Below are 24,898 nucleotides of genomic sequence, written 5' to 3' on the forward strand. Positions count from 1 at the left end.
TAAACAGAATTGCAAACACTGCGAAAAAATAAAACCCAATAAAAATATCGAATTGTGAACGCTGCACGCTAAAGGCGTTTTTTCTCATTTATTTAACACTGAAAATATTATTTTGTAATCCCAGACTTCGTTGAACGAACTAGTTTAGAGCCACGACAAAAGTTTCTCAAATAAGCTGGGTGACGGTTCGTTGCACCCCCCCCCCCTCCCCCCTACAATCCCCTACGCGCACGTTCCCCACGATCGTAATTTAGGTAACCTTGATATGGTTGGTCACTTCGCTTTTCCCATTAAATTTCTCTTCGCGTACATCAATCATTATTACTCGCGTGCAATAGCAATCGATCCCGCTATCGGTCGCTACCCGAACACGTCGCGCCAATGCAGCGCGCGCCGCAACTTCTGGCGAGTCGGTCATTCCATTCCCGAAGCTCGCGAGCACGCTGTGAAACACAGCAATACATCAGCGTTTTATAACATCGCAATGCTCACAATGCGTCCAAAAGTTCGCTTCACGAACCGCAATTGTAGGCGCACGCACCGCGCTTCCCACTCAAGGACAGACCACGGCGACGTCGCGGGCACGTTTTCGATGCGTCTTTCGAGCCGCGCACTTCCCTATCTGGCGCACGATCTCAAGTATCATCGCCGTGATAACAGTAATGTCACTGTTCAGTACCGGAACAGATAAAACGAGTAAACTGCTACCGAGTCGACCGGGAAACCTTGAAAACATCGGGAGCGCAGTGCGCGTAAAATGCGCAGCAGACCGGCGGCCATGTTTTTGCTGTCATGGCGGCGCCCAATCAGGAGAGCCGTGTCAAAAAATGCGGCCGGACAGCCAATCGCGTGTTACCATCTATCGGTTGCTTCGTATCACTATCTTTCTCTTTCTGCCGTTTGTGCGTTTGTGAGCGAGCGATGACAAAAGGAGCGACCGGAAAACGAAAGTTAAAGAGTCGGCCGATCTAACGCGACCAAGATGGCGGCGCCCAGTAGCGTCGTTCCGGAGATACAGCGCTGCGAAAATTGCCGTGTTTTCGTCATTTTGAGGAAATATTTTGCCACCTCAGCCGATATAAATATTTTTCTTTGGCACTTCGCGATCGTTTGCGGCGGGGAAACTTTGTGAACGCATAGAATATAAAACGTGCAATCCGAAAATGTGACTTCTGAAAAAACGATTTTTTGGTCACTTTTCGAAATATGATCCCCGCGTCCCCCCTTAAGCACAAGATAAAATGCAATAGAAAGAAGTCTGAATGTATCAAAAGTAGGTGCGGGTGATTAAGAGTAAAAGTACTTGTTTGGATTTGCTGACATGCGCAACTTTGCTTGTGTTTTAAAGTTTCTAGGCTACTAAACTAGTTTGAATGTTTGCTGATGTGTACAGGAAGGAAAATTTTTAAGGCAATTGACTTCCCATAACACTTGTGTCAACATCAGTGTAAGTGTGCATACCCTTTCAAAGCTAATGCTTAAAAGCTTGTGTGTTTTGACCTGTGAATCTAGTGGAGATCATCTTTTTATTATGCCTGAGTGCAATATCTATTGGGCCACACATTAAGGCTCGACAGTGTGTTTAGCATTTTATCCTTGGGGCTGTTTGCAAGGCCCACCATCCTGTGTTTGTGTAAAATGTCAGAAATCGATAGGGCTAGTACCTAGACATTTTGTGTGCTACGTTTATTTTGCAATCATGTCTTCCCTGCTCAATTTTTTATTACTTAAGGTGGGTATTGAAGACAGAATACACCCTTGCTCAGTTTAAAAGAGCTAACCTTTGGTAACTCAGTCAGCTCCATTTGAGCCACGAAATACTTTTTTTTTTAAGCAAAGAGTATTAAAAGGCTTTCAAATTTCAAGCTACAGTGACGTAATACGGGCAGGGGTGTTGTATCATGGGTCAGTACTACAAGCAGTAAACTGTGTTATTTGCACATCAGCATTCGAGTAGTATGATCCAGGGGCGAGACAGCTGCGCATATTGCGCAATTTTGATACAAATGTGTTTGCTTGCGCCAGGCTGCTCCAAAAGCTTGAAAATTGCAAAAATTGCGCCAAACTGCTCCAAAAAAGTGAGAGAGCCAAGGATTTTAACGCTCCCGTCAGTTTCAGTGGGGAAAAATGCCTACTAACGGCATAATTTTCCAGCACCCCCAAGGTGATGCTCTTTGAAAAGGTTCAATCAATTGACCATTCAATAAAAAAAAACATATAAAATTGTCCCCGAGATAGTTTTTTCGAAAGTCACAATGTGGGGTTGCAGAAGTTATACTCTGTGGGTTTTTAAAGTTTTCCCATCGAAAACCATTGCAAAGTCCCGTGGAAAAAATACGTGTGTGTACTGAAGTGACAAACAACTTGTGCAATTAAGTTGATGAAAAAACGGCAATTTTCGGAACGCCATATCTCCGGAACGACATCACTGGGCGCCGCCATCTTGGGGTGATGAAGATTGGAAAATCAAAACATGGCCGCCGGGCGAAGCAGTTGCTCGTGGTTCAGGCCGAGTGCTCTTCGCCAATTTTTACCGTGGGTTTGGTTATGGGGATGGCTGGGTTTACATTTAGTCGTTTGATCTGTTGGGGAAAGTTGCGCGATTCGAAAGACGGGAGTTCATCAAAAATAACGTGGTGCCCAAGGATTCGCCGGGTTTTGGCCTTGAGTGTCAGGCGCAGTGCGTGCTTGAAGTGAAATTTCGGACTCATTGCGGTGTTATAAAACGCTGAGTTATTGCAGCCTTTGACAGCGAGCTTGCGAGAGGCGGGAATGAGATGATCGACACTGCATGAATTGGCGGCGCAGGCTACATCGTCGCAAAATGTTCAAGCAGTGTCCAATGGCGGGATGGGCTATTATTGGACGCTAGTAATAGTGGTTCATCTATATGAAGTGAAATTTAATGCCAAGTGGGAGGAGGCTAAACATACAAACGTTACTCAAATTACGGTCATAGTGAGCGTGCACCTTGGGGATTAAAATGGGAGGGCTGGTGGGGTGCGACGACTGTCACATTGTTTTGCACAACTTTTTCTGTGGCTCTACACTTGTTTGTTTGTTTATTTATTTATTTATTTATTTATTTATTTATTTAAAAATACCTTACAGGCCCTCATTGCAGGGCATTGTGTAAGGGGGGTAACAAAGGGTGGGTGTTGCGACAGAATTGTAAGGTAACATCAAACTTCGAATCAACAAAAAGCGGAACAACAAATAACACGTTATATGCCAGTTAAGAGAAAAAGACGAGAACGTACAAAAAAAGCGCGTAAAGTGCAGTCGGGGATTACAAAAATGATAATTTCAGTATTCATATTATAATCAGAATGCTTTGTAATTGCTTAGTTTTTCAATTCGATATTCTCAACGGCGCTCCACTCTATGCATAGAGCCTAAGAATTTAAAAATGATTTGTAAAAAGGTAGCGCAGTTTTCGTACTTTGTGATAGCCTGGTAGAAAAAAATTTATTGAAAGGTTGGTTCGGGGTTATGTACATTCAAAACCGATTAAAAAGTGCACTTTTCCCCGTGAGTTGCCAAAAATTTGACGTTTTAGGCTTCTAGGGTAACATAATAAATGCCGTTCTTCTGCTCCAAAATCGAGATTTTGCTGCTCCAAAAACTGCTCAGAAATCTGATTCAGCTGTCTCACCCCTGATGATCAAGCGGAACTAGAGGCTCCACTACAATCGCAGTCATGTTTCCTGGCTTTGGTTGGCGATCACAAGTCGCCACTGTTTCGTCTGTTTTCCTTATTATTGGGATTATTTTGTTTGAAGTTAGCAATGAAATTGATATCATTGTTACGGGGAAAAGCCGTTATTTTAATGAACTGAAGTTGTATTTTCTCTTCATGGCCCCTTCCCAGGTAGACTTATTGTGCAAAATGGCTCAAGGTAGGTCTAGAAGCACCGGACGGTCTTCTGATGGTGTGCTTGTGTGCAGGATTTTGTTGAAATTTGAAAACAAAAACAAAAAAAACTTATTCATGAGAAGGAACGTTAGGGGCTTGTATATTGGTTGGCAGTGGAAAACGGCAAAAATCATTCGTAGTGGCAAACAAAGTGAGGGGCCCTGCTTGTGTCACAAAGCAAATTGTAGAAAAATGTTGGCTTTCGGTACGTGTAAATGCGAACAAGTGTGGCCTATGTGCCACACAAAACGGCCAAACAAACCATCATTGACAACATTCAGCGTTGTGCACAAGAAGTTGGCGGTGGTGGTTTCCTTCCACCGCCTGCTATATCACTGTTGCTGTGGGGGTCTATATTTTACGAAAAGCACAGGGGCACTGTGCCACCAGGAGGTGTTTGCTCGGACCCACTGCCGACCACGGTCACACTGACTTTTAGCTTCGTAACTTGGATTAGCACATTTCAGTTGCTGTAAAAATCGCACCAAGGGCAGTAAAAGCATCAGTGAAAGTGTTCGGTTAAATGAATATGAAATAATGCTTATTCTTCGTTTGGGTGTGGTCCAGTATATTTCTTTGATTCTTCAAGTATTGAGCGAGCAATCTGTGGAAAAAGGCACTCTCAGCGGTCATATATCTTTTGACTACGTGGAACAGGGGGAGGGGGTGGGGGGGACCTACCAAACAAATCTCTTGTACTGGGCAGATGCTGTGGCACACATACACTTAGCCCACTGTTACTGCACATATTTATCAACCCTGCCAACTAAAGGTGCTTGTGATGCATTATTTCTGAAGTATATACACTGTGCATTTTACACTCTGCATGAGAAATTATTCACTGCTGTCGTGCTGTTCTTCTGCTAGGTAAGTTGCACTGCGTTTTTTTGCTTTGGCAGCTAGCACCCATCTCTGACGCTATCGTCGCTAGGCAGGGAGAGTAGGTCGGTCTACCAGAGGTGCATTCCTTATTGTTATAATTCCTCCTGCCTAGTGAAGGCTTTTATCCAGGATGAGATTTAGCATTGCTTTGTGTGAGGTATAAAGTATAGGGTACATCATAGGACTCAGTTTTGGGCTCAGGTGGTTGGTGCCTAGTGCTGCTTTGCAGTTGGGTCAGGTGTCAGTAACATGCTGACGAGTGGACTCGGTTCACATGCACCATAGTTAGGAAGGCAGTAAAGCTGTTTCATTTGGTGGCCCCAACGTTTGGGAAGCTTAGGCTGGGGCTTCGATTATCAATGCTGCATTGGACTCTTCCAAGATGCAATCTGGTATTCGTTTTCCCAAGTGTATTTCTCTGGCAAGAGACCACCGTCTGATTGGTTGCTGCCTCACAGTGTGTGTACTCTTCATGAGCACAGTAATTTTTCTTTCCAGGCCATCTGGTACTGCTTAAGTGCACCAGGAGCAGGATGGGGCTTCACATCAAGATTTAGGAATAAAAGGTTGAACGAGGGTGTGGGTGCTGGTTTTCGGAATTTTTTGACCTGCTGTGCAGGGTTTGGCTGCAGTTCATGTGTAGAACTGCTCCGAAGCCTCCCATTGGCTGCAGCACAAGGAACATACCTGCGGATGTGCATTGCCCAATGCTTGAAAAAGCATTAAATGACCTGTTGAACAAAAAAAGCTGCCGTTTCACGTATGTAGCCGCACAATGGCTCCTAAACCTCCCACCGACTACGAAGCACTATGTAGCGCGCCGTGTGTAACCGGTAGATGCCGTACTGTTGTAGGGTCTGCCGCATCTACATTGTTGGCAGCAACAACCTCAGCAGCAGGGAAAGGTGGCTGTCCATGCCAGTACACTGCAGGTACCCCAGAGCAGAACTCGAAAACATTGCTTGCAGCACAAAACTTCAAAGTGCTTTCGGCAGGCACAACTTCTAAGAGGTGCGTGGGTGTACTCGGGGTTATCTTTTTATCTTGCACTTTGTTTCAATAATTCGCAGTCCTAGCTTGCCTGCTTGGCACAGATGTGAGAATCCAAATTTGCAGTGCGTCTGTGCAAATGCGACTCACCGCTGTGTCTTGCCAACCACATTTTTTGGTCTGTGCTCAATCAGCTCGGATTAAGCAGTAGTGGCTGACTGCACACTGTTAGGGAGGAGTAGTGGAAAGGTGCAGCAGTGCTTGCACTTTTCTCAAGCAGGTGCTTGCACAGCGCCTATTTGATGGTTCCACCGACCATGCCTTCCTGTGGTTTCACTCGCGCTGCAAGTACTCTTGTAGCAAATAGGGTATGGAAATTGTCTGTTTCGTGCTGGCCGCCTGCACCTATAAAAATGTGGGATGAAAACAATGTCGTAGGTAGGAGACTCTTGTTTGGAAGAGGGTTCCAATGTGGTCTATTACCTAGTTTAAAGCACTTTGCTGGAGCTTGAATATCTACCATAACGAATGTTCGTTACAGTGGTGCAATAACTAATGGAGTGCTGCACCCAGTTGCTACGAAGTTACTATTGTACTCTACCAAAGGTAACCTAAGTCTTAATTTTTCTACTACAAAAATTGCTCAAAATCCTGATCGGGCCAGATCACCACTGACAGATTTGAACTGCCAAATGGTCAGTGGTTTGCACAATAGTTTTGCACGCCGCTTCTGTCATGAGAGTTTTGGTTGCTCCCACTTGATGAGAATTTTTGACTGTAGGATCAAGCCATTTCTAGAAATATGCATAAGTCCTGTTCATTGCTCTGAAAAGCATTTTAATGCGAGCCGCAAATTTTTGCTCCCAGCCACTTGCACACTGGTGCTTGACATCCACGAACCTGAAATTTACAATAGCCTTAACTGACAGCAGAAGTGGCTTTGCTTTATTGTGGCGGCACACTGGTGAACCGTTTTCAGGAAGTCCAGATTAAAGCTAACTGGCCCAAAACATTATAATCCCAATACAAAAAAAAAACGAATTGGAATATTCTCATTTAATTAGGGTAGAGGATTCTGCTCCCCTTCTGGTGATGCATCGCTATCTTGGCGAGAAAAGTTGTGATCCTGCTCTCTCTCTCTTCCAAGGAGTCTGATCGTGCTCTTGTTCTGCTCCACACGTCATCCTCTCGACAAGTTTCCATCCCACTCATCACGCCGCACCTCTCGTTCGTAGACAGCAGGTGGTGGTAGAGCTAACGGTGCATTCTGGTGTAAGAGTTGTTCCTTGCAGCTAGGCTTAAGTGCTTCTGTGGCTGCCTTGCACAAGGTGAGCACACGTGCAATGATGGCAGTCGGGGATTATGGTGCAGATTTGGATGCAAAGGGTGCAAGTAAACTTGCAGCTTTCAGTGCACCACAGGACTGCAACACCAGGGGTGTGGGGCTGGCTGAACGCTAGCTGCCACAATAGTCTTCAATAACAGCTTTTGATGGTTATTGAAATGAGACTTTCATACTACCTTTGGTGGTAGGTGCTGCTGCTATTTAACCAGACTTTTATTGAGGGCGGTGGTGGTTGAGCCCTCTCTGAAGGTTAGTGCTCTTGGGTCAGTGGGAACAAGTTGGCCTGTATCAATGGATTACGGTAACGAGAATCTAAATACACCACTGTCGCAACCAGTAGTTGTTCATTAATGCAGAAAACTAGAAACCTGAAAACTGGTGTCGACACCCCGTACACTTTTGGGTACTACAGTTTGTAACGTCGCAGAAGGGGTGAATGGCGAGAGCTCATTCAAGAAGCATCTATAGCTGTTTTCCTGAAATAAAGTTTGAAGTGGTTGAGCACGTGCAATAAACGTAAATCAAAGCTTACCATGAGCTCATTGCAGCTAACAAAGGCAGACGAGTTTTTATACACTGCAAGGCAGGCTGCTTCCCACGCTATTCAGTCTGCTATAATGCTTTCAGTTTCGTTTTCGAAAAGCATCAGGGCACAATTAACAAAGTCTATAACCTACGACGGTGAGCGCCCGACCTTCTGCAAGCAATATACCTGGCAGGAAGTGGCTCAAGTACCTTCATTACAAGCAGCAAAAGGAACAAGATGCACTGCAGGACCTTCCAATCTCCCGTTCTCCGTGTCCGATTCGAACGTAATCGCCCGTGAAACGAACTTGTTGCAAGTGGTCAGCTGACCGATCAGCCCTTGTGCTTTAACATTTACCTTGAGTCACCGTTGATAATCCATAAAGCACGCGTCGCTCCGCCCTCGTTTGAGCCCGGGGGAGCGCGGGCAATGACACGGCTGTGGTGAGGAGTGTGTATTTCACGCTAGGTTCGTGCCGCGCGAGAGAAGATAACATGAGATGGCTATAGTGATCACCGGACAAGGTGAAATGAAGGCGCCCTCCTGAACGGCGCCAGCTGGGAGCTCTGGACGTGGCGCTTGATATTCAAAAATGACACTTGTTGCTTCCAAGAGGCTTCACTCGCAGCTGACTGGTTGGGGTCTAGAAATCCGGAGTAGGCGGGCACACTGGCCTCTCCAGCATCTAAAAGCGTTTCTCATGCCGTCGCTGAAAAATCGTAAACGTCCAAGACTGCCTCCCTGGATGGCTTGGAGATGTAAAAGCTGCCGCTGCCAGCGTTAATGCTCTAGATTGCACCGGTGCTTCCGGCGCCAAGTGCCAACTCTTGTGATTTTGAGGTGTCCCTCTCAGTCAGCCTCGTAACAGAGAATGAGGAGGATAGCGGAGAAGAGTATGGCAAAAGAGCGGAGGACGGTGGTATGCCAGACATGCTTGGCGGCAATGACCTGCTATGAGATAACGCCAGAGTAGCGCATGCCGTTGTGCATCTGCTGATGGTGCGAAGACTTTCTTCTTAGACAAAGTGCTTTATCTGCCGCGGTAGTTAAGCAAGCTGCCCAAGCAGAGGCTTAGTGCCACTGAAGCAGCAGCTATGTGCCGTTGCAGAGAAGGCTCTGCAGTTTGTGCTGCCCTTAAGGCCTTAAATTTTACATTGGGGAATATCGTAATCGTAGGCCAATCTTTTTTTTTTATTCTACTGAGAACATGGCTCAAATTCAACTTTGTCAGTAGCCCCCCCTTTTTTTACAGATAATGTCCTGTGACCTTTTTAATGTCCAGCATTGTTGCAATGTCGCAAAATTCTCATCTAAACATTCTCTGTCCACAGTCTGTGTGAAGGGACCACCACCTTCCATCTGCCGGTTGTTCACTAGGCATGCCTTGTATGTGCAACCAAGCCTATACAAAGTGGCAGTGTAGCCAGGGCCACCTTCATCCTGCAAGTAGTAGTGGCTGTACCACAATGCTGGACGAGGTGCAGAGAAGAGTGCACCACTCCATAATGCACTGGGCATGTTCTTCATCCGTACATTCTGGTTTGCCATTTGGTTTGCCATTATAACGCACCGCCATGTAAGTTTGCAGACCAAAGGGATATTTTTGCATTCGAGTTTCCCCTCCAACATAGGTCCCCATTATCTTATTAGGTTCTCACACTTGTTAGCCATCACCTCTCTGTGTTTCATTAATGCCTGGATGATTGTAACATTTCCAGCCTCGTACAATGTTTGTGTCACACTATAGTGCCACATGAACTGAACGCTCTAATGGTAGCAGCTAAGAAATATGATTTATATGAACAGGCCTCAAAAGATGCAAGGTACCTTGGGTGGCAGAGCGCACAGCTGGGTTGTGCAGCTGGTTGCACATATTCTTTTCTCTCACATTGCCAAGTGGAGGTAAGTGTGTTTCAGGCACTTCGGGCACTCTTTTTTTTTTTTTTTATGTGAAATGTAAACAACCCTGCAAATTTCTTAACCTCTCTAACCAGTTTCAAAGGGCTAACATTTTTTTTGTGTGTGTGTGTGCCCTAAAAGTGACACTCAGTGGGTAGAGGGATAGAAACTCTGCTCCCATCTGTTTATTAAACAAGTATCAGCAGATTAGTGCAGTGTTGCTTATTTACACCATGCATTCTAGCTTATTTACAACACAGGAAGGGTCTCCTCCCTTGCTCACTGTATTGAACACATCCATACACTAATGCTACGAGCAGAAAGAAAACTGGTCCACTCTATGCCATCCTGGCTTCTTGTCCAGAACGGGCGTCTCCGACGAGTTTTTCCTGGAAAGAGCAAGGCAAAGGGTCGGCTCGCAACACCCTCTGAAATCTGCGTTTGACGTGCAAGTAAATATGTGCCACGACATTGTAAGCAACAAGCATTGTGCAACAGTCGCTTTGACAACACAACAATACTAACTAAAGTGCAAGGTTGTTGCTGCTTTTTAAGCCCTTGTTATTCTTAATTTATACCTGCAGCCATGCAGAAGACGGTTGAAAAAAGCTAGCCTCGACCTGGCCTAAGCTATGCTATCCAGACAGCAGTGACCTTTAAGTGGAGCACACTGATTCAGGGACACCAACTTCCATATCCTCCAGCCTACATGCATCAGCACTGCCCTGTGCGAGATCCTGGCAGCACTTGGCAGGGATTGCTAAGGGTGCCCCCTACAAATCGCAAATTTCAGGATTCGGGAGCCTTTAAGTCAACTGTACAATGATAATTCTCGTTTAAACTACTATAAACAAAAAGTAACCGATAAGTAAACACAAGACACTCTGACAAGGGTAGATTAGGTGCCTCCTGCTCCGCTGCCCTTGTCTTTAACACGTCTTTTCTATGCAAATTTAGTCTCAAGCATAAAACTAATAACGTGTGACCAGGCTTTTACCTGAAGGTAGTGCTATGGCTGTAGATAACCTTTAAATGCTACTTTCATTGCCTTCAACACAACCTCGCAGACTGTGATGAAACTGGAAACTCTCCTCCTATCTATTGACCTCCTTACTCCTGGCAGCACATTGCAGCTGCTTATTTACAGGTAGGGTCCAGTACTTTCTGTATAAACCAATAACGGCTCACTAATGTATCTTTAAAAATTTGGTTTAACCAAATAAGGCCAGTTTCTTCAGCCACCAGCTGCACTGAGATTGGGAAGGAAGGGGGGGGGGGGGGGTTAATAAATTCGTAAAATTTATACTATAAGTGGGAACAAAAGCACGAAAATGACATAAGAAAAAAAAATTGAAGTAGAATAAACAAGTGCAAATCTAAAGCCTAGATGTGCAATTCTAACTCGTACTTGCATCTACTACCTCCATTAGTTGGACAACGCTGGCAGAAATAATGTGTGTTTGAAGCAAAGAACATTTCACGGTGTTTCACACTAAGTTGCTTCCTAACAGCTTGGAACTTGATTTCCACCCCCCCCCCCCCCGCCCCTATTCATTTATTTATTTTTTCATGTCTCTCTCTCCAGCGGATAACACTTAGCTTAGACCATAAATGTAAAGGTAGCCGCTTTCACTGCAGGAGGGTATCAAAGCCAAGATGCTAGTCAATTCATCTCTCCCAGGTGTAGCTCTAGACCTCAGCACTAAGCAACTGGTGGTGTGCTGCACAAGCATTTCAGTAAATGGCAGCTGCCATACTCACGGCGCCGCACTCTGTGCGGAGGGCAGGGGCCCAAGCAGGACCCTGTGATGACTGAGCTCGACGTTGCGCACGCTCCCAAAGAAGTCCGTCAGGGGAACTTGGTCCAGGTTTCGCGTAAACAGGTCCTTGCGTGACACTGCTGTCGAGATGCACACCGACTTTGGGCACACACGGAGCTGCACAACAGAATGCGGTGCGCACACACACTCAGCGCTGCGCAGGAACGTGCACCACTTGTGGAACAGAACTCTGCTTGCTGGCTGGTTGGAAGCCAACCAATGCAATGCGTCAAGACAATGTGGGAGCAGCTACCTCAAATTATGGCACTGTTGGGATGCAGAAAACTGCACTACTACCACAGCTGGAATGGGTCTGCCATAATGAATGGCTGCCACCGCATTGCAATTTGAAGAGCAGGCTATTTCAAAACAGCATGCCTGCTCATGTAAGATGATCCACTTTTTCATCTTGTACAGCTAATGGCTGCTACACTGTACAGTACTGCAAAAGAATTCAAGGTCTCTTTTCTCTCGGGCAAGGCCAACAGGGAAGAGCTGCTGCATGTCACTTATTATTTTTTTTTTTTTTGCCTTCCTCATCACAAAACAAAATTTCCATATATTTACCATTTATTTTGTGCGAGAACAATGTACAGCACTCCTCATTCTAGAAATTCCAGGGAAAACTAGCCGATCAACGATTAATCTTACTAAACAGAATGTGTGCACTCAAATACAAAGACGTGTGCTATGCACACATTGTAAGTCGAGCAATTTTCTTTGTTCCAAGATTGAGAACTGCCAGCTTGTTGTGGTCACTATTCTTCCTTTACTATCTCTTTCAGTTTATTTCCATCACCATTCATCGCCCCCCCCCCCCCCCCCCACCCTGTTTGAATTAGTTTGCACTATCCTGGAGAGCAAACGCAGATACTTTTTTAAAAGGTTCCTTAAATTTTATTTTTCATAAAATTTGAAAAAAATGCAAGACACATTCATAAACATTTCCTTGTTCTCACTTAACAGTCATACGGTTCATCTTAATACAAATTTACAACAAGCAAGAATGGACCACCAACATTTTCCCTGATTAATAACCTACACCAAGCTTACAGTTGGGGTAATAATATATGGCTTCGAATTAGGAGTGTGAATACATTTGAAACTTGTGAATACTGAAGCAAATAATGCAATGTTCGATTTGGCTTTGAAGCGAATAGCACTATTAAAAAACACCTAATAAATTTTTGAAGTACAGTCGACTCTCGTTATACAAAGCCTACGGCTACCGCAAGAAACTTCAAAGTAACGCAACTTTTAATTAAACAACAAGCACAAGAACAGCAGTCGTTAGTCCACAACATGTCTCGCTTCTTGATTTCATTCATAATCTCGACTTTCGTCGCCAAGTCACGCACACGACGTGGGTTGCTATGATAGTTTAGTTATCGCTACAATCGAACCACACAAACTGCTCACATGGCGCTGTGCACAACGAAGAAGGCTGAGGACCTCAAAAGAGAGAGATGCGTATGCTGGGGCGAGTCCCAACTGGCCTGTCACTTTATCGACCGTGCGCTGCCTCAGTTGCAATGGCACCAACATGGTACAGAGCACGGTGCCATTTTGGCACTTGAAAAATTTGCATTTTATCGAGAAATGACGGCCACCTTGATGCTTTTTATTGGAAATAACTTCCAATTAACCAATATAAGGTGTTCTAGCTTCAAATTATAGAGCACTTCCTTCCGTTAAATTGCACGTAAAATTGCCGGGGCCAGAACATCACTTCTAATTAAAACTGAGAATTCCAATTTAGCGACTTCAAACTATTGAGAGTGGACTGTAATTCGAAGGTCGAAAGCATGGTCTGGCGTTCTCCGGTAGCAGTGATGGGCTTCTCTGCACAGCTCTGGTGATGTGCGGCTAAACGGCACGGGGAAGGTGCCTTTTGGGGAGGCCACATATTGTGAAAGCTGACGACGACGAGGTGGTTGTCACCGATTCATCTGTGTATGTATGCACATAATCAACATAACGTTCATGCACGTAATTAAGCGTCATCTGCCTTGCTGCCACTGTAGATATAGATGACTTTTTGGGCATCCCGGTGATATCAGCATTGGTGTCAATGCAACAGTCCATGGAGGTAACCCAGTGCTGTGTTGCCATTGAGACACAGGGGGCAGGGTCATGATATTACCAAGGATGGCCTTATGAACCTTTGACGCTGAACGCTGTTGAAGGTGGGAAACCAAAGGGTGCGACTCATGCTGCGCAGTCAGGCACAGGTAATGGCGGCACACCTCCTGCAATCGCCAAGCATTTGCAGGTGGCTCTCTAGCTTCTGCAAGAACCATATTTCCCGATGTTGGCCTGGGAAATCCGAGGCAGAGACCGAGGCCTCTGGTTACCAATGCTTGCAGTCACTGCTCTTGACGATTTGACAAACTATGAAGGACAGGCATAGAATACGCTATGGCCTGATAGACAAGTGAAGCATGCAGCCGAAGCATAGAATCAGATGAACAACCCCATCGGGTGCCTGCGAGGTAAATAAAACTTGGATTACACATGATGCCCTTTCCTGCAAATACAGTGTAGACCGCTTATGACGTATGTTGCAGGAGCTGCGAAAATATGCACCATAAGTGGTAATCAAAGCATGGTAACAATAACCAAACCATGCGTGAATGAAACCACATCGCAACCTACCTTTTAATCATTCTTTCTTTATCATCACTCAAACGAAGGTCTCTTAAAAACAGAGGTGCGGTCTTATTTTTTTTCCACATCAGCCGCTGCTGCAGGGTCTTTCTTACAAGCTGCTGGAAGGTCTGACAAACAGCAACTGCGGCTTTAACTTCCTTTGTGTTCGTGTTTTGAAGTACCGCGGCTACGTTTCTTAGCGTCTATGAACGGATGCCTAGGAACGGGATAAGAACGCAAGCGGAATTTTTTTCCTCCGCACCTTGCATTCGCAATGCCAAAGGCGGTTGCCAGCACAACATACAGGTAGTGGAAACCTCTAGTGTCACGGCTCACTATCTCGAGATGTTCGAAAAGTGAAAGGGCAGTTGCTTATCTAAACAACGTTCTAGTAGAAAAAACTTGCAACACGCGGGGGGAGGGGGCTCCCTATCTTACGAGGTGCCTCAAGCGAAATTCCCTCCATACTGCTCCTGTTTGCCGCCCTCAAGCAAGGGCAGTTCTGGTTATCACGTGAGTACGAACAGAACGCGCAATCTAAACAATGCCTAGCGTGAGCTGCGTCACATGACTGGTTCCGTCTTTTTTTTTATCTCGCGACCCTCAAACGATGCCCCAGCTGCGCCAGGTGATCAGCGGGCCTGCCAAAAAAACGCACCATAAACAGTATTGTTCTCCAGGCAACCCCGAATTAAGCGGTATGCTTATGCATTGAGTTCTATGGGAGGTGAACCGGTGGTCAGAAAAACCTGCATTATGTATATCCGATCCCACACCATAAGCAGTTAAGTTATAAATGGTCTACATTGTAATCAATATGTCAGCACCATGTGAGCGACGTGTCAATGTTTATACCAAGGAACTTGTGACATTTCTCTCGAGGGATCCGGCTGATTTTGCTGCAGAGACATCCATCCCTCGCGCACGTAGAAACTTCTCAATGCTGCCAATGCCGGCTTGGAGCTCAGCTTGAATCGACAAGTAACAAGTGCCGCTGCACCAAATGCAAACGCCATCAGCGTAGATGAAAGACCGGCTTTGCCCTGCCCTCGCTGGGACTGTGCAGGTGCAATCAGGCCACAGCGTTGTTGAATATTCTGGCCACAGGCCAAGGCTCAAGCCCTAAATGTTTCACTTGTAGCATTCACGACAACGAACACAACAGCACAACACAGGAAGAAAGACACGCATACTTGCACTGACTAGGAGCCATATGTTATTATTTGTTTGAAGCATCGACTTTGAACAAGCGAGGCAATTGGTACTCAACCAGAAGGCAAAAAAAATTCCGGATGGGGTCCGCAGGAGTAAATTTCTAAGACACGTGTCAATGCGAAATTAGGCTGTCAATTCGAAGTTCGAGAGGTTATATATATCACAGAATTGTGAGGTGGTACCAGACATTGGAGTTCACTGATTACCACTAGAGTCTTTTGTATAATAGTCTCCTTGTACAGGAAATACTGCTCTTCACAGGTGGTTGGAAGGATTTGTGCATGCATGCATGAGCACACATGTGTGCTTGAGGTGGAAAAACTTTGCTTGGGACACTAAATAGACCTGAAGACAAAACCCAACCTTGCACTGCTTTGTAAACTAGCCTTTGGTAACTTGCGCAACTTCTTTGTGGCCTCAGAGACTTTGTTTTAACAAGAAAAGATAAGAAATATCAACAAATGCTCAAATTTTCTGCCATGGAACATCTGCAGTGACATAATAGGGGAAATATCTGAAACAGATTTAGCAGTGTCCTACCTCCTTGTTAGCATTGAGGGGGTGCAATAAAAAAGAACAAGATGCACCAATAAATCCCACAGTCACGTCTTTTACCAGTGGCTTTATATAATTTCTAGGACAACAGAAGTGCTGGGCGAAAAAATGGATGGTACATTTTCTCGAATATTGGCCTAATCGTTTAAAGTTGACTTTAAAATTGCACCACTTTTATTTGAAAAAGCAGCATTGTGAATGAAGAAAAATTGTATTTGATTTTTATGGTGGTTTTAAACTCTAAAAAAAAATCACTAATAATAAAACTCCTCAAACCGGTTCGGTACGTGATTCAGTCAAACTGGAACTGTACCGGAACGAAATAAATTTACTCGTACCCGAACTGCTATTTTTTTCGGTAACGGCCCATCAAAATTAAAATTTTCATATATATACCTTGTTTTTTCCTCCATGCTGTCACCATTCATGTATCACAATGACCCCAGCAATCGCTTCTTTTCAGTAGCCTGTAAATTTCTGATGCCTTGCACAACTTGCTCTGCTCCCACGGAAAACAATGCTACCTTGGTTAAACATTTTGTGCACTAACAGCAGCATTGTGTTCCTACACATCCGTTATGATTGGGACCATTTTCCCAAGAACTTGCTAAGAGAAGCTCCAAAACTAACTTTCACAATTTTATATGCTTTGGCTTGTAAAGCATCTACAGAAAGCCACTATCGACACCAAAATGTACAATACAGAAAGCCAAACCCTAAAATAAAGTGCTGTATACTGAGCCGATGCATGTATAGACACATCAAAAACTTTTTCGTTCATTTTCACACCCGCAGGAAAATTCAGCATCAATGCAGGCAAGAACTTTCTACCCAGCCTGGTGGCTTTGGTGACAGCAAAACTCACAAATTGGGCCATGGTCTTGGTGTTGTTTGGTGTGACTTCCTCAAGGTACATGAGAGCGTAGTAGGTGAACCGGTCGATCACGTAGACACCGATTGTTGGATCGCCGTGATGCTGCAAGCAAAAAGGAGCAAGAATGTGGCAGTGTGGTGGGCCCCAGAAAAGGCTAGGATAATCAGCACAAAAACCACATGCACTATACAGGGTGTTACATTGATAAATGGAACACTTTACAATTTTTTCCTGTACGAACCGTTGCTCCATTCGAGCTCAAACTTCCCACAAAGGTCGCATTTTGTGGTCTATTTTGTATGACATCGGAAATAATTACGGTACTCACCTGTTTCTTCTGAAAATAAATAAGAAACGATTTTCGCCTATGGGGAAATGATGGTCAATTAGGACGTGCAAACTGATCATGGAACGACTGCGCCACCTGGGATATGCAAAGCGAAACGCGCGATGGCGATGCGCGGTAGGAAGGAGCCAAATGAGGCAGCAGACAATCAGAAAACCTCTTTTGTCGATAGTTTATGATGGCCACAAATAGTTGCATAAGAGCTCATACGTATCATCGTTCATCGCCGTTCATCGTTGTCAATACCAGTCATCCGGTTTCAGATCGTCTGTCGTCTGCTGTGCCAGGTTACCTCGCTTTCCGAAATAAGGCTCACAATTCTTTGTCCACGTTTGTTGCTTTGCTCTCGTTTTATTATTCTGTGCATGCATGTCTGTGCTTATGACATGGCGTCATGAGACCATTCACGGTAGGCGAAAAGGCAGCCTGTTCACCTGCAGTGAATGATCTCATGACGACATGTCACAAGCACAGACATGCACGAACAGAATAATAAAACGAGAACAAAGCAACAAACGTGGACAAAGAATTGCGAGCCTTATTTCGGAAAGCAAGGTACCCTGGCACAGCAGACGACAGACGATCTGCAACAGTATGACTGGTATTGACAACGATGAACCGCAGGAATACTTCACTATGATTCATACGAGCTCTCATCCACAAAACAGGTTTTCTGATCATCTGCTGCCTCATTTGGCTCCTTTTTACCGTGAATCACCATCACACGTTTTGTTTTGCATGTTGCAGGTGGTGCCATTTTAACCATAAGCAAAAATCGTTTTTAACCATAAGCAAAAACAAAATAGACCACAAAATGCGACCTTCGTGTGAAGTTTTAGCATGAATGGAGCACCTTTTCATGCTGGAAAAAATTCTAAAGTGTTCCATTTATTGATGTAACACCCTCTAGAAGCACACAGTAGTCAACAAGACGGGGAATAAAGAAACAGCCACTGCCACTGCCGAAATTACCCGCAACATGCTCTGTAGCCGTTTCCCCCACTCAATGTTTACGAAACTTTACTGAATGCCAAACATGTCATGCCTATTGCAAGATTGAATGATATCCTTGCTTTAAACAAACTTCTAACTTGCCGAAGTTTCAACTTTTAAGCAATACACTAGAAGAAATGACAACCCCCTATGTGCTGGTGACCACACACAAAAATATCCATTTTGTTGCTTCAACTGCCCTTCCTCTCACTCAAATCAAAATACTAACCAAACTGACACACACAATCCACCCACCACATCTCACAGCATAACAAATCCTGGCGACACCAGTTGCGCACGCTCAACCAAATATGATACCACACAGGCCACGGCACTGCCATTACGGTGAAGGTGACTTGAAAAACTAAATCAACTTACAGGAGCGATTTTTCCAGCATGCAGTCACTACTCCACCTACAAAGCTATCACAGCCTTTCCAAACCCTCCCCATAAAGTGACGCTAAAGGGACACTGACACGAAGTTTAACGATACAATTTGTTAATTGGCTCTTTAGCCCCCATCTAGGCCGTTAGTTTATCTGTAATTTGCAGCAGATGAGAAGACACCATTCATCATCCATGGCTACTGCAACTACTGTAATGACATCAGATTGCTTTGCAATGTGGTTTCATGCTAAGCATCTCAGCCTTCAAAATTTACATTTTTTTCGAATTCCATGGTTAAATATTACCTTTTTGTTTTTTCCATGCACAGGTTGCATAGGTCAGACATGATAGCAACACGCTAAATTTAGCACCACAACTTGCCAGTGCGCCATCATAGCCAACGTAGCAAATTGGCAAGGAGGATGGTGCAAGAGAAACACACTTTATGGCACACTTTTCTTGTTTAGAAATGCATGTAAATTGGCTGGAAAAACTCAGAACATGGCCTACATATTATACGCTTTAATATGGTAATGCAATCACACAATGTTCACTACTTTAAAGTGGCGACTCTTTTCAAACTCGTGCTGAATAGTCATTTCTAGCTGCTCTACTCAAGGTTTGTTTATTCTGCAGAATACTGCAGGAGCCAACAAAGGCAAACGGAAGCCCTAGCAAGCAATCACACTAAACTGCTCGCGAGTTTCCATTCCACAGGTATGGGAGCTGGCAGCTGGCTTCCCAGCAACTGTTCCAGAGAAACAAAACGCCGCCCCATGCTCACCGAGAGAGAATCTTCGCCAATCTTGCTGCTAGCCATGGCGAGGATGTTAGGCGAGTAGAAACGTTTGAACATCGACTCTGCCTGACATGTGTCAATCACAAAGAAGATCTCGTGGTACCTGCATACAAGGATACACCTGCAGGTTTGGCACTACGTATGCATTGACCGAAAGACCAGTTCACTTCTGCCTGAAAGCACACCACAGGTTATTTACTTACTTTGCATGTGGGGCTTTATACAAGGGCTCATGTTGACCTTGCAGAGGTGCAACAGCAAGGTACACACAACAAAACCATGGTACTGGCACCGAGCATTAACTATCAGTACTTGATAGCCAGCCAATATTGTGTCGAAACCTCTACAGCCACTGTACTCTAAGCTTGCAAAGAAAATGCCTCAAACTGTAACTAACATGGCCAGACATGTCAAGACAGCATGAGCCAACTTGCCATTCACAGGAGCTGTGGTTTCCCCAAAGCACAAGCTAAGTTCCGTAATTACAGTTGTACGTTCAAAGTTCACATTCCTTGGCAGATGACTTTCCCAGAGTGTTTTGTGATGACTATTCCACTGCGCTTCCAAGATCGCCATCATGCAGAGTGCCTTGTTAAGAACCTTTTTTTTTTTTTTTTTGTGCTCACTGACAGGGCCAGGTCTAGTTACCATTGGTTTGAGCCTCAACCATAACAAAAACGCTGTACTAGATAACGTTTACATTGGAGACATCTCCAAGAACTCTGTGCTAACGCATGTACTATTGTTTTTGTTGAATAGCATCACTGACTCCGTTGTGCTACAATGTGTGTTAGAACGGGCTCACGATATTCAACTCTATAAAGGAGGCATTAAAAATGACATTTTTTGTACTACCACTTAGCCTCTATTTTGATGTACAAAAAGCTTTGAACATGTTGATTCAAAGAATTTTGTGTAATAAGTTATATATATGTAGCTAGTTTTCAGAAACCACTTTTATCTCTCCCCCACGTTTAGATGGTCTACACATTCTCAATGTGTAACGCGTAGGCGTGAGCAGAGTGCAGAGCTTTATTTGCAGAATGGGGCCCCCTAGGGCTTTATTTTGTCTCCTCTTTTATTCAAGTTACCTTAATGACAGTTTATTTACTTAATGACTTATGTTTACGTAACCTGCCCTTGCTGTCCCGTAACATATGCACAGTCTTTGTCAAAATTTTTTCAGCCAAGCCGAAAGCGTCCAGGCCGCAAAAAATTCAATGTACAATCTTATGTCCCGAGCAAGGCTGAAACGTTCTAAGTGTCATAAAATATTTTCGTCATAATTAAAGGTAAAGCTTATTCTTTGAATTCTTCGTGGTTGAAAAGGCTTAGGATTGGCCTAGAAAATTTTGACTAAGTGTGTACTTTCAGTAAAGCATTTTGGGGTGCTCAGTGATGGTGACCTGTCCTGAAGCACACATATGGGTTATGTCTGTAGGAAACTAAAAAGTGCTGCACGTTTACACTGCAATGCGTTAGTATTTTCTGCCCTTCTCAATTGGGCTACTGGCCCAAGCTGTAGGTTGCAGTGTTTTTGAAACGGCATGTGCTGTGTTTTCAATTTGTCTGGAACACAAAAAATAAAAGTGAATTTAATTCTAAAAAATATTGCGAAAAGGGTCCTTTATAATGTTACTCGGGATTAATCACGAAGTAAGCTGGGAGAGGTCACACTTTCTTGTGAGAACTGCTGAGCTGGACTACTAAACAGGCTTCCATTTTTGTTACGCTTCTTGTTTTTTCTCCTTCATCTCACATTTTCAATCAAGTTACTGGCTGCATGTTAGATGCCAATGCCTGTTTGTGAAACTGTCGCTGCTGCAAGGCGTCGCCACACAAGCCTACTGGAGTCTTTGACTTGCCCACTACTATGTTGTACATTTACGAGGTACACACACCTTATTCTTGTTTAGTGCCGTCACCTTTTCTTTTTTAGTAGGGCCTAAATACCTTATAAATGTTGTTAGGCCTCACAGCTGCCAACCAATTTTAGAAACAAGCACTAAAGATGATAGCACCGAGTGTCGGCTTCGGCACAGCAACAACAAACCTTCGTTTTTGCCACATCTGCTCGAACGCGTCGGCCAGCTCAACATTGGTGACTTCCTCAGAGTCCTGGAACTTGAGGAATCCATCGCCGCCATGACCTGAGCAGTAAACAATGTCGAGGGCACATCAGAAAATGGCTGCCCTGGGATGCCTTCGCACAACACACTTCCCACTCTGGAAGTGATGCAAGGAAATGTCTGAAATGCGAGGCTTTCTGTGTGGAGGTGCTCTCTTCCTCCACCAAATTTTTCCTGGATCTATTTCCCATAAGGCTGGTGAGCAGCGAGAAAGTGTATGTGCCACTTCTGATGAAGTTACCCATGAGGAGAATCCAACTCATGCGAATCCAACTCATCTAACTCATTAATGCTTTACATACAATATACAATCAGTGCAGTAATTCCTGCCTTGATTTCTTTTTGTTGCTGCATTCAAAATGTGAAATACCAAGCCCATCTCAGAGTGAAGCTGCACAGTAATAGATTACATAGGTTTTCCAGGATGCAAATAGGTGCTGAGCGCTTTCACCTAGGTCAAAAAAGCAAGCAGAACTTTACTTTTTAATGAAGCTACCACTGGGTCACAAGTCGGCATAGTGTAGTGGAGGGCCTGGTCTCTGGCGCGTGCCGAAATCTTATTGTACATATGAACCTTTTTGCTGCCAATAATAAAAAAAAAGGTGCCACAGCTTCGAATTGAAGATGTAACCTTACGCTCAGTAGTGCAATGCCTTAGCCACCACGACACAATGGCAGCTGCACGTATAAATCTATAGTAACTGGCGTTTAGTTACAAGTCACTAAACCGCTTCAGCACTTCCACAATAGCCGAGTCATGAGGCTTCAGCTACCCTATTACCACTAATCTTAGCAGCAGCGGTGGCAATAATAGCAACAACGCCAAGGGCAACAAATATGATTTTATGTCTTGAAGAAATATGGTAGTGCAGCACCACAAAGTTGGTTGATAACTGTGTAGGTTCATCAACAAGGCCAGTTTAATGTGGAGCATACTTTAGCTACCGCGATCACGATCCGCTTTCTGGCGCATCTGAACTTTTAACAAAAGAAGTTAAGTGTTTACAATTGCACACGCATTGAAGGGGGCAGAGAATGCTTGCACAGTCAGTGCTCGCACCAGATCGCCCACAGTGCGAGAAGCTAAACTCGTGCTGCGTGTGCATGGACCATCTGTGCTCACACTTGATTTTCTGCGGCACAAGGAGCTAAACCCACCCACATGGACAGAGGAGCGGCAGTACACACTCCTTCACATTCACACCCAGGTTACAAGGCAGTTGCTCAAAAACAATTTTGAAGTGGTGCATTGCAGTTATGCTGACATCTGTGCTTGCATTGCGAACTGTTTATAACACCGATCTTGAGCCACTCGTTGCGTCAGATAAGATGGGTGCTTCACAGGCAACCACCATAAGGAGAAGAGGAGCTACCCAAGAGGAAACGGCACTGTGCAGCCGCCAAGTGTCACCGATACACAATGAAGGCTCTAGGATGAGAAGTAACAGCACCTACAAAATGTGGCCCGTACCCAATGCTTCACATCCGGTACGTAACTGGGGTAGTGGGCTCCTGCCATTTTTTTCCTATTCAAGAAACCGAAGCACCAAGCTCATGTGAAGTCATCAAAAGCAAATTTGTCTTGTAGCTGCTGTGCTTAAAGATAAAAATTGGCTCCAATCCACGCTGTGAAGGTGGTTGGACTGCGAAGCTGTAAACGACACCCAAAGCGATTACCCATGTGGCGTCGCTTAAATTCACACATGTGGCATCTGCTCACTGCTACCACCCATCACGCTTTTCGCCTCCCTGTCTCACTCCTCTCTTGATGAATGTAACGGAGGTTTGTCCAATGAATTCAAATTTCCCACACTCGCACTGCTCATGCACCCCTTGCCTGAACTGCACGAGTGGGAGTTCTGTTCTTTTTTTGCTTGCTTTCATGTCGCATGTGCCAGCACCCTACTGCGCAGTTTGGAACGCACCGTTTCTGGCGGCCACTTTTAGCGTCTTTCGACACTGCGGCTTTGGCATCATCTCTCTCACTGCTTCCCCTTCACTCTTGTTTCATGCATCGCCCTCCCGCTCCCCAGGCGCTGAATCCAAACAACAGTTGGTCTCCTCCTGCAACACATCTGGGTATAGCTTAGTCGCCAAGATGATACGGTCTAGCTCCTCTTCATTACGCGGGCCCAGGTTCGATCCCTGGTGGTGGTGCCAGCAGTTCATTTGTGTAGCCAGGGTGTGGCCAGTAGCAGCCTGGGATGTATGTTTGTGTAGCAAGTAGTGGCCTGGGAGTTTTCTGCTGACGCGGACATGAAAATTTCTTTGGCTGGTTAGAGGTATACTGCTTCGCAGTAAAAACTCCACTCCAAGCGAACATTTTTAAGCAGTGGCTCTTACCCGTCATGTAGATAAGGATGTTGCTATACTCGTCAGTGAGAAGACGCTTGGAACGAGGAGTGTTGGCAGGCAGACGCCCCGTTAAGATACGTATGAAATTCTCCACGGTGACCTGCGAGATGTAGCAGAAGAAAAAAACACACTGATTTGTGTAGGCTGTTGTATTTTGAGGGGTTAGACTGTCTGTGCCTTAGGCATTTTCATGCAGCTGCAATTGTCAGCACAACTTCTTGCGACACACTTGCCTCGTAGCCCCTGTAATCAACTTCCACGTTGTCGCCGTAAACGTTGATGTGGTGGTGAGCATTGTTGAACACAGTGGCCGGCTTAGGGTTCCGGAAATTGCATGGCATATCGTCAGCGATCATCAGTATGATCTGGCTGCAAGTTCAGTGAAATAGATTAATAGCGGATGAACACAGTTTCGTTTAAAAAGCATTGATCATGCGCTTCGCAGGTTACAGATGGATTCACGCACCTATCGGGAATGCCGAAGCGTTTGACGCTGCGGTAGATTGAAAGCACGTTGGCGACGTGTCGGTAGTTGAACCAAAACCTCGAGGTGCATACCAGAACAGCCCAGTTGTTGGTGTGGCCGGATTTGAAAAATTCGGAGACCTTGGCATCGACGGAATCACTGGCATGCTGGTCGGGAAAGGAAGAATGGTCCCATTCACAGGACATCACGCTGCCGAGAACTAAACGCACAATCGAAAACATCAAGGCTGTAACCAGTGTTACGCACATACTAAACTATAATTATTGATAAAGTTACGTCCAGACGCTCCAGTCCAGATCCCGACCGCTTCACACAACTCCCGGTGAGCAGTCTGCCTGAATCTTTGCCCAACGGGCCTAACTGCTCCGCTCACTGAATAGGAGAGTAAAGGGTAATTATTAATTACTACCAATAATTATAGATAATCGGGCATTACTTTGGTCATGGCTACATCTGGACGTAACTTTAGCAATGATTGAAGTAACGCTACTAACTCCTAAACTTGAAACCACGCGCAGTACTCCCTACATACGCAAAAATAGCGATTACTGACCTCAGATTGACAAGGCAAGACAGTACATTGAATCACAGCTACAATAACGTATAAATTGAACATCCACAAATCCATCTTCAACCAAACATTGAGAGAAATTCACAGTTCGCTTGCAGTTTTTCTTTTTTTTTACAGACGCTGCTATCGGTGATGCAGTACCGATGGAAATGCTCACGGA

At 44.8% G+C, this 24,898-nt stretch overlaps 2 protein-coding genes across 2 annotated transcripts in view; one reads left to right on the forward strand and one right to left on the reverse strand.

Annotated features, from left to right (window-relative positions):
• LOC144141899 (eukaryotic translation initiation factor 3 subunit G-like) overlaps positions 1–5,374 on the forward strand; it is a 33,133-nt gene extending 27,759 nt beyond the window's left edge. The window contains exon 7 of the mRNA XM_077673371.1: positions 5,297–5,374. Within this exon, the coding sequence (XP_077529497.1) occupies positions 5,297–5,315 (19 nt within the window). The 3' untranslated portion in view covers positions 5,316–5,374. The remainder of the gene's footprint in view (positions 1–5,296) is intronic.
• A 4,400-nt stretch (positions 5,375–9,774) lies between these two features.
• On the reverse strand, positions 9,775–24,881 carry LOC144141922 (GPI-anchor transamidase-like). Its single transcript, XM_077673381.1, has 9 exons — positions 24,721–24,881; positions 24,147–24,313; positions 23,914–24,049; positions 23,669–23,780; positions 21,250–21,346; positions 19,182–19,299; positions 16,663–16,773; positions 11,320–11,495; positions 9,775–9,947 (listed from the first exon to the last, which is right to left on the reverse strand). The coding sequence occupies exons 1-9, from the start codon at positions 24,793–24,795 to the stop codon at positions 9,869–9,871; spliced, it is 1,071 nt and encodes a 356-aa protein (XP_077529507.1). The 5' UTR covers positions 24,796–24,881; the 3' UTR covers positions 9,775–9,868.
• Between the last annotated feature and the right edge of the window lie 17 nt (positions 24,882–24,898).

The sequence above is a fragment of the Haemaphysalis longicornis genome, unplaced genomic scaffold (assembly GCF_048455015.1).
Source record: "Haemaphysalis longicornis isolate Haplotype H1 unplaced genomic scaffold, Haemaphysalis longicornis Haplotype H1 scaffold_1, whole genome shotgun sequence".
In the NCBI taxonomy this organism is placed as follows: domain Eukaryota; kingdom Metazoa; phylum Arthropoda; class Arachnida; order Ixodida; family Ixodidae; genus Haemaphysalis; species Haemaphysalis longicornis.